Source organism: Sinocyclocheilus rhinocerous, unplaced genomic scaffold, assembly GCF_001515625.1.
Source record: "Sinocyclocheilus rhinocerous isolate Xijiao unplaced genomic scaffold, SAMN03320098_v1.1 scaffold155, whole genome shotgun sequence".
NCBI lineage: Eukaryota > Metazoa > Chordata > Actinopteri > Cypriniformes > Cyprinidae > Sinocyclocheilus > Sinocyclocheilus rhinocerous.
Window position 1 is genome coordinate 454,692 of NW_015661891.1, and position 10,597 is coordinate 465,288.

A 10,597-nucleotide genomic window follows, 5' to 3' on the forward strand; every position below is an offset into this window, starting at 1 on the left:
TTGTGTTTTCTGACTTGTTATAATGTTTTCTGAATTGTTGTTGTGCTTTCTGAATTGTTATTTTGTTTTGTAGACTTGCATTTGCGTTTGTAATTTGTTATTTTGTTTTCAGAATTGTGATTTGCTTTGCACTTCTCGGCCACCGTAAATTTCTTGTAGCATTGAAACTGACATCAACATTTGTCACAAAAATTAGTTGTGTGAAACATACTGTTTTGTGCAACAGTATAAAAAAAGGCAAACACACTGTACAGTTGCAAGTTCTAATGAACTATATAGCTATTTACAAACAGTAACTCACATATTGATAAAATATATTGATGTTGTTATTGATAAATTGTAGATGTGATGATGTATGGTAAATTATGCAGTTTAGTGATTCTGTATGAATGCAATCGAGCCTTTGAAACACCTGGTAGAAATTAGCGATATATATATGATACTAAAACTTATTGATGTTTCAGTTGTAAATTGTGTAAGAACAAGAGATTCTAAGTGATCAAGGGCTCAGGGCATTCCATTTAAACCTATTGCTCAAGTTCCAGCTGAAGTGGCCACTCACACAAAATAAGCAGTGACGTACATCTGAGTCCACGAGATGAAGCAAAGTTAGTGAGGGAAGGCCATATAAAATTTGAAGTGGAACACAGCCGTGAGTGCTGCATATTTAGGGCTAATTGCTTGTTAAGTAGGCCTACTTGTTGCTGTTAATTGCTGTAATGCCTGCCTCTTTAATTACCAGCCCAAAGCCTAAACGTGTGATTTGAAACTCCTCTTGAATGTGTTCTGTAAACAGAAATACATAGGCTACATGTTTAGAAACAATATGAGGGTGAGGAAATGTTGACAGGCTTTTCATTTTGAGATGAATTATCCCTTTATTGAGTTTCATTATAGCTGGAAGCCATTTTTGTCATGCGTTTGTATAACAGCCACTCCTAACACAACAACAGCTCTCAGTCATTGCCACAGGTATTTAGGACAATCTAGGAATGTTATATTCAGTCCATGTGCCTATTCCTGATTGAAAATGACAGATATGATCTTGACTGACTCATCAGTGAGAGTTGTTGAGGTAATGAAGAGGATGTGTTCATCATCACAAGTACCCATTTCATTAGCAGAGAGGCCAAGGCCCTATTAGCTTTTTGGGTAACATTACACTGAGCGGACAGACTAGGGTCAAAGTTGATAAACACTTTGGATTTAACTGTCACACAGAGGAGCACTGTGAGCAACTGTGAGTGGGACCCTTACAAAAAATATATAGTGTTCTGGCAAATCCCTCTTGTGAGCTATTCAACAGTACAATTCTATAAACGAATTCCCCAAGGCACATGGTGATGGAGAGAAAAAGGAAAATAAAAGTGTTGTGTTCCCCTGAAGTGAGTGAATCCGAAGTGCAAGAGAATTCAAAGTTTTCTCCAACCCTGCTCGTGTAGAGCTACCATGCTGCAGATTTCAGCTTCAAACACACCCGAACCAGCTAATCAAGGTGTTCAGGGATATTTAATAATTACAGGCAGGTGTTTTGGAGCAAGGTTGGAACTAAAGTCTGCAGGACGGTAGCTCTCCAGGATCAGGGTTGGAGATCCCTGATATAAGGTTACTGTAAATCAAAGGTTCTCAACTCCAACCTTCATCAATCTCACCGGCTTGTAACTTTGTAGCAATCCTGAAGACCTTGATTAGCTTGGTCAGGTGTGTTTGATTAGAGTTGGAGCTAAACTCGGCAGGAAAGTGGACCTCGAGGGCCAGAGTTGAGAACCCCTGCTGTAAATAGTCATTCAAAATGTGTCTACTTGCAATATACTATTTATGTATTGAAACCAACCATCATGACATTACATTCATACTCATTCTTGGTTCACATTCTATCTAACAAACCTTAACAGCAGACACTCAAGTTTATCTAAATGTTTAATGTGGTAATTTACCCTTACTACATCCTTCAGTGTCACATGATACTTAAGAAATCACTGTAATATACTGATTTGCCGCTTAAGAAACAATATTTATATAAGAATCAATGCTCAAGGTCCAGATTCTTTCTTGTAAACACTCCAGCTCCTAGGGACCAATTCTCACAATTAACTACAGTAGATGTTCATTAGCATGCCTTTTATTGACATATTGGCTGTTTATTAGTACTTATAAATCACAAATTCTGCATGACCATATTCTACATGCCTAATCCTACCCAATACCTAAATTTAATAACTACCTTACTATTAATAAGCAGCAAATTAGGAGTTTATTGAGGCAAAAGTCGTAGTTAATGGTTTTATTAATAGCGAAAATTGCACCTTAAAATAAAGTGTGACCAAAAACTCTAATCTTTCTTCTGTCCTTGTGTGTGGAAAGATCTTTATTGGTGTATTTGCCTTCTGTTATTTCTATAAATTGCTGACAAGGAGTTACACCAAAAGCACCATAACTCAGTTTGAGAGGCACTTTGAGATTCAAAGCTCTTCCGCTGGTATCATCAATGGCAGCTTTGAAATGGGTGAGTAGTGATGTGTTGAGCTCCAGTGAGAAATGAGAGCAGAGGCTCACCCATTAGATGAGCACTTATACCAGTGAGTCACACCATTGATGCTGTAATGTGACTCAATTACTGTTGATACTTTAGAAATGGCACAGAGACTGATGATTTATTATGATTTATTTTATTAGCGCTCTGTAAATCTTAATAAAACATATGTTAAATAATAATAGTTTAATTTATTGGTAGGTAATCGGTTATGTACTTTAGTTCCACAGTCCCAAAATATACCAATTGAAACACTTTTAGACCATTTTCAAGACAAAAAACGTAATAAAAAAGTAATAACTTACTCCTTAATGCATTCATTTTCTCCCCTCTGACAGGTACAAGTACTATACAGCTGCCACCCACACTGATGATGCTGATAATTTCACAGTGAGCTCCACATGGTCATCTGACACCCAGAATATTGTTCAACAGCTTGTTTCTGGTAATGCGTGGTTAAATGTGGAAAAGCATGTGGGATATTTTAATTGTACAATTCAGAAAAATACCTAACAGAGCATGATATATGCTAAAAAGGGGAAATCTTGCCCACATGGGTGATCGCGTTGTTGGAAAACATTATGCGTGGCATCAGTGAAGCCAGCATCGGCCCTCTGGGAATTCCATACATAGATGATTATGCATGCCCAGAAATCTCTGCTTTTTATGTTGATGAGAAAATGAATACTTGAAGAATGTATGAAACACAGGAACTCGCTCAGTCGAGCTTCCTCTCATAATACTCTACGTAAGTATTATACAAGTAAGGAATAATCTATGACGGCTTGTTGAATTATTAGAAAAATAATGTCTTGAGGGATAATTTTTCTAATAAGATACGGGATTAAGATACTGTAGCTTTCTGGCAGTTAATCCTGTGGCTTCCAACAGCCACCCAATGCCTAGTCTCAGCCTCAGACGTCACACCCACGGACTGCTGGCTGAACGTCTGATGCATACAGCACACTTAGCTGGAAACACTTCAGGAGTTTCGAAGTCGTCCTCTGACTGGTTGAAGTGTACAGGATTTCCGGGAGACGTGCGTGTCGCGTTCTTTAACGTTCCACCTGAAAACAAAGAGGCTGTGATGCCAAACCCCCTCATAGAAGAAGAAAGCCGTCGTGTTTACAAATGTGACGATGAGTGCTTATCAGGATCAACTAAACACTGGATTTTCAAAAGCATGTGAAATATTTCAAGTTTGCGGCATAGAATCCTTAAAATACGTCCAAGAGTTTTACACACCGGTCTGTTATTGTGGCGCCATTTCCACGCCCCGAAACGTGACTCTGAATGAAAAAAACTGTGATTGGATATTTGACATGTCGGTCAAACAGCCTCATGGGACTTGGCCAATGAAATCTGCCATGGATTCCAGACCTTCTGCCATCAGTCTGAAGGTCTGGCTACACGAGACTACCCAAGGCCTGTCTCTCCAGCATCACTGAGTGGAGCAGAAGTTTAGTGTTGTTGCCCGAGCCCGACATCTTCGTGAACTGGGCGTTGTAGCCTTGAGCAACATCTCACCAGCAGCCCAAGGTCAAGCTGGATTTAAAATCTATCCTCTTGGGTGGCCAGACAAGCTCTGCCCCACGTCAATCAGATAGATGAGAGTGAGCACTTGATACATTTCTCCAGTCATTTGGCAGTGTGGTGACGTCTGCCAAATGTGTCGACCTGAGTCCTGCAGACTGTAGAAAAGGATTTCTACTTTCTTAGTTTCCACTCACCTCCTTCAGGCCATTTCTTCTTCAGTTATACATGCGCTTACTCACATTATCAACACCTCTCTTCACACTGGTACATTTCCATCAGCATTTAAGCAGGCTCGGGTAACCCCACTTCCAGTATCCCTTCTTCCATTCATTGCAAAGACACTTGAGTGAGTTATGTTCAACTCTTACACTCTATGTTTCTTGCATAGAACAACCTCCTTGACAACAACCAATCTGGCTTCAAAAGCGGCCACTCAACTGAGACTGCTCTACTCTCAGCTACTGAAGCCCTGAGACTGGCAAGAGCAGCTTCCAAATCCTCAGTACTCATCTTGCTGAATCTGTCTGCTGCTTTTGACACAGTCAACCACCAGATCCTCCTGTCCACCCTCATAAAGATGGGCATCTCAGGAACCGCACTCCTGTGTTTCAAGTCTTACCTCTCAGGAAGGTCCTTCAGGGTGTCTTGGAGGGGTGAGGTTTCTAAGTCACAACTTCGTGCTACTGGGGTTCCTCAAGGCTCAGTGCTTGGACCACTTCTCTTCTCCGTCTACATGTCATCATTAGGATCTGTCATTCAGAAGCATGGCTTTTCTTATTACTGCTATGCTGATGACACTCAACTCTACTTCTCATGAAGCGCGATGCGGCACACCAGACGCGTTGCGTCCTTCAGTTTGAGGCTAAAACAAATGCTTATTTCAGCACGATTAAAAAAAGAAAATGAAATAGGAACATATTAAATTTTGGGGTGGCACCCTGGACACCCCTCTGGCTCTGCCACTTGTTCTTGCTGACTTAAGATGTTTAGGTCTCAGAATTAACTTCAAAAGTGTACTCTCAGCAAGGCAGAAGACAATTTTTCTGTGGTACAATGCGATTCATCCATGATGGAGGCTCCCCGGCCGGTCCCCCGCTCATGTTCAGCGGATTCTTACTTCTGTGGACATCTTTATGTTCATGGCAGCACAATCCCAGTAATTCTGCTGGGTCTGCTCTATATGAAGCCAATACTTTGGCTTTCACACCCTTTGCAAGAAGTAAGGGTCTTGCACAGTTGCTTTTGTACCCTTCTTTTGTGGATATAACCCCAGTTCTTGAGTAAGGGTGTTACGGATGCCTTACTTATAGGGGCATGGTCCTCAAGGCCAGCCTGTGGACTCTCGGGGAGCCATCCTCTCACATGGCAAATAAATTGACCTGTAGGGCTGCCACATGACCAGATGGACAACACAACAGTATACAGGGGCGTTGCTAGTGGGGGGAAAAAGGGTGACAGAGTGAACAGCGAATTCAGTGCACAGGGTGTTACACCACTGGTCATTTATAAATCAGCGGGTTTTCATTAGTGGCCATTATTCATGTTATACCCTACTTTGGGCCCAGGGCAGGCTGCTCTCACTACATTCTAGGGTGTTTGAATATGGGAGCAGACTTCCTGTTGAGACAGGCTTGGGGAACGGAGACTACCTCTTTAGACTTCATCCTCTCTTCACAAGAAAATTATACGCTCTGAAGTAGCAGCTCCCCATCGGTTAAAATCGAATGGAATTTCAGAAGGGCCCCCCACTGGTCTAGTGCTGTGGGCACGTGCCCAGTAGGCCTGTGCATCAACCCGGCCCTGACTCTATAAACTGTATTTTCTATCCCCTAAACCTACCCCTCACAAAAACGACTGCCATTCTTAGATTAAAAAAAAAAACATCACTTAGTATGATTTGTAAGCTGTTTTTCTCATGGGGACCAAAAAATGTCCCCACAAGGACAAGGATTTTGGATATTGCTATCTTTGTGGGACATTTTGTCCCCATAACGTAGAGTATACCTGAACCACACACACACAAATACTTCTTCTTCTGTGTATAGCATAAATAAATAAATCAATAAATATGCCCTATATACAGTAGATACATATTTATGCCCCTAAATGCATACATTAATCTCCGTTGGAGATTTTTTTTTCCTGTTAGTATGCAATGGATGATTTCTAACATGTGGTGACAGTATATTCCAAAAATGATATTAAAGAAAAATATATTTTCTTAATATGTCTAGAGTAAATGTATTTAGTTAACACTTATATATATATATATATATATATATATATAAACAATGTTTATTTAAACCTCGTTTAAATAGTGTAACCTTTTCTTTTTCTAAAATAAGCATCTGAAAAAATAGCCTACATTTTACAGTCCTGCAGTCCTGAGCATCATGATTTTAGACAATAGTGAGTGTTATGTTTGCAACTATACTGTAGACTAACTGCAGTATTTGTACTGAGATCATAATAATCACTGGTAAATATCATACATACCACCTCATTTTTGGTTGGAACAATCTAAGTAACATTTATTTATGGAAAATTAAATTATGTAAAGTATTGATTTTAGGCTGATCATTGGTGTGTTTTGTGATGTGCCACTTCCTTTTACAGTATATTTGTATAATGTAAAAGCAAAATCAGCTGCTTTAGCTGGACTAAAAATGTTCAAAATGCTACAAGTAAAAACACAAAATAAATCTACACGTTGGAAATGTCTTTAAACATATTTACAGTTGCGAATTAGCGGAAAAGTCTGGTGATTTTTTTTTTGTGATTTAAAGTCACTATTGTAAACTTGACTAATTTTCAACAACAACAAAAACAAAACATTTCATGTCATTCTAAACCCATCTTTCTTTCTTCTGTGAAACTGAATGAAGGCTTTCAAGCTTCAAAAAGCCCCATCTCCAAGAGAAAATTTCAAGAATTTTAATTTCTGTGTAAATTTCTGTAAGTTTTCCACCTTTTCCATTCTGTTACAACACATAATGATTTCATGTGTGATACATTTCAGTCCCTGTGGATGTTGGTGGCTTCTGGGTGAAACTTTTTTTTTTTGTTCTCTGACTTAAAATAAAGAGTGAGTCATTGCTTCTTGAATCCCTGGGAAGGGGAAAGTATTGAGCTACAAGAAAGGTAAAGCTTTGAAGAGATTCTGGCACTTTTTAGATAATCTTGAATGGAAAAATAAATAAATAAAAAGATATACAAAGAAACGAGGCCTGACTCGAGGCTTGACCTTGACATTTATAATATTTTGAAGAAGTTGTTCCAGGTACAGCACTGATTTTTCTTCAGAAACGATAATTAAAATGAGCCAAATGTGCTCATGAATGTAGAAAGTGAGCACATGAGCACATGAAGGTGAGCAATGAGCACATGAAGGTACCAACCACACACACACACACACACACACACACATTGTAGAAAGGCTTTACTCAAAGTCATCTGAAGCATTGTGACGTAAAGGCAGTCAATAATGATGTCCACAACAAATGTCATAATGAGCGTCAACGCCGCTTTTGACCCTCACTGTGAGTTTGAAATCTTCAAGCTAACCCCCCTCTCGATCTCTACTGGAAATGGAGGGCTATATTTGGAGGAGTGCGATGATGTCACAAGTGGTTGAGGGTAGGAGCCTATAACAGAGAGGATGGAGTGAGTGTGTGAGTGTGTTTGTGTGAAAAACAGAGACAACGCCGGCACCTTCAGGAGCTGCTGTCCACTGGTTTGAAACCGCTGGAAGTGAGTACTCTTACCTTTTCAATAAAATATCTTTGGATTATCATTAGGCTCAGCATTATTTTAAAAGAGTTTGTTTTTAGTTTTGAAAGTTCAAAAACAATAATAAAAACATTTTATTAATATTAATGATGCTAAATGTCGACAAATGTAAAATAGCACTACATTTTGTCAACTGTAATATGAGTTAAAAACACCTTGAGCTTTACTGAAGGGGATGAGGTGGTACAAAACTCCGAAAATGTCACTGAAATGTCCACAAAATGCTAATGCTCTTTTTTTTTCTTTTGCACAAGAACAAATACAAGTATTCCTGTCTGCCATGTATCATCTGAAACTGCCCTCCCAGATCCTGATCTTCCTTGTGATGCTGCAATGTGTTGCCACAGTCCCTTACAACAGGCAAGTCTTTTAACTCATTGCAAAAAGTAAAAATTTTTACTTTTGTTAGGGTGTTTTTAAAAAAAAATCTGATTACTGATCTATTTTTTATGCCCCTAATCTGACCCTTAAAACTAAGAATTTTTTTTTTTTTGTTTAACCTGATGTAGTTAGGTTGATTAGGACAAATTAAATAATACTTTTCATTTAGAATCAGTTAATCCAGATGGTATCATAGGTTTAGGTTGCACACTTTAGGTTACCTGACATATTGTCTATTACTTTACTGCATAAAATACAAACATATTAACAAAACGTATTGTCTATTGAATTTTTTATTTTATTTATCTGTGTGATTGTAGACTTGTCTAATGAGTACACTGAAAACAATGGTCACTTATAAATGGTAACATCTATTTGAACTGGTTTTATTGAAGTCAAAAATATTATTTAATATTTAATCTAAACACATTTTTTATTCAATCAAAATGAATATCTAGGTTTTAAAATGGGTAGAAATAGCTAACAATTTCTCTTTTATTTGTTTCATATGATAATGATAACATTCTACCATTCAGTCTAAGGTTAAGACACACTTTACTAAATTTATGTTTTTCATTATTTTAAAAGGTTTTGACATCGAAATCTTATGCCTTAAGAACATGAATGAATACTGTGCATAATTATTGCTGAGCTGTGTGCATTTGTGTAAAAACGTCTCGCTAAAGCATAAAACTGCCTTTAATAATATTTCTTCCTTTATTATTATAGACTTAATTTTTATTTTTAAAGCAGATTTCTCCTATGAAAATATTTATTCATGTTTTATATTGTACATTATAATAATAGCGTTGTATAAATTCACTTATAGCATGCAAACATTTTTTTTTCAGTGTCTTTTTGTTGTCTTATTATTTTATTTTTAAGAAAACAGTATACTATTTATTAGTTATAATTTATTCAAATGAATTACCCCCTTATCACTATCAGCCAGAAATTAAATACTGCACATCCCAAGACAATCTGCAATCTAGACAATCTATATTCTATATAAAACATCTCTAAATAATTCCCATTCCTCCATTTGTGTTATTTTCTTTTGATGACTTCACTGTTATTATTATAAAATTTAGAAATTGGTCATAAGAAAGCGTCTATGTATTGATAGGTACTGTAAATTATATATGTACCATAATTTTATTATGTTTTGTTTTGTTTTGTTTTGTTTTGTTTTATTTTATTTTATTCTATTTTTTTATTTTATTTTATTTTATTTTATTTTATTTTATTTTGTTTTGTTTTGTTTTGTTTTGTTTTATTTTATTTTATATTTTATTTTATTTTATTCTATTATTTTATTTTATTTTATTTTATTTTATTTTATTTTGTTTTGTTTTGTTTTGTTTTGTTTTGTTTTAGCCAATAATTAATGTAATGTCAATGTTACCACATCAAATAGCTATTTTAGGTCACCTAACAAAAAAGTTCACATGAGGTAGCGGATTATTTAGTATCCTTGTAACAAAATGTAACAAGTGTGTTGCAAGTGTGGAGAAGTGTGTGTGTAAGTGATATGACCAGCGGGCGCAAATTATCCACTTGCAACACGTCTCCACTTCAGAAGATCGTCACGGTCAGGGAAAGTGGCACTTTCTAAGCAGCTCTGGATGAGATGGTGCTTTGTGGCCTCTTTTGTCGACAGGTACTCCTTTTCCTCTAACGAAAAGCCGGATGACTCGCAAGAGGTCGATGGATGGCTGGTTACAGATCTATCTGACAATCCATTTGTGAGTTTTACAAGGCCACGGCCTCCAAGGGGCCTCACTGCAGTGAACAGGTACTTGTGCAAAATAATGAACAATTATGATTCAGAGTTGAAGATGTTGCCATTTTGGTAGCTCGTAGTACCATTGAAGTAGACTTGCGTTTTTGAGGGGGAATAAATTAAAGACTGAAATTGAACATTTTGTTATAAATTATTAAAAGAAACATCATGCTAGCAATCCACGGCAATCACAAAAAAAAAGTTATTAATGTGTTTACAGTTAAATGAATCTATTATTAACTATTATGGCGTCTTTGAATTTGAATTGGTTCATTTCAAATTGTACAATTCTCGCTCTTGCGATATTGCTTAATTACGACATTACAACATCTTTTTCAGGTTGTTTTAATTGATTGAGGCGCATGACTAATGCTTTATATTCTCCTGAACTTCCCCACAGTCATCACATGGAAAAGCGGAAGTGTAACACAGCCACCTGTGTGACTCAGAGATTAGCAGACTTTCTCGTCCGATCCAGCAACACCCTCGGCACCGTCTACGCGCCGACCAACGTAGGAGCCAACACTTACGGGAAGAGAGACTTGCTGCAGTCGCCCGTTTATCTGCCCCTATAG

At 37.4% G+C, this 10,597-nt stretch overlaps 1 protein-coding gene across 1 annotated transcript; it reads left to right on the top strand.

Moving 5' to 3' along the window:
* The first annotated feature begins 7,758 nt into the window (after positions 1–7,758).
* Positions 7,759–10,597, top strand: LOC107726836 (calcitonin gene-related peptide 2-like). The gene is made up of 4 exons (XM_016536537.1): positions 7,759–7,819; positions 8,113–8,218; positions 9,900–10,034; positions 10,423–10,597. Exons 2-4 carry the CDS (start codon positions 8,139–8,141, stop codon positions 10,595–10,597), a joined length of 390 nt encoding a protein of 129 aa, XP_016392023.1. The 5' UTR covers positions 7,759–7,819; positions 8,113–8,138.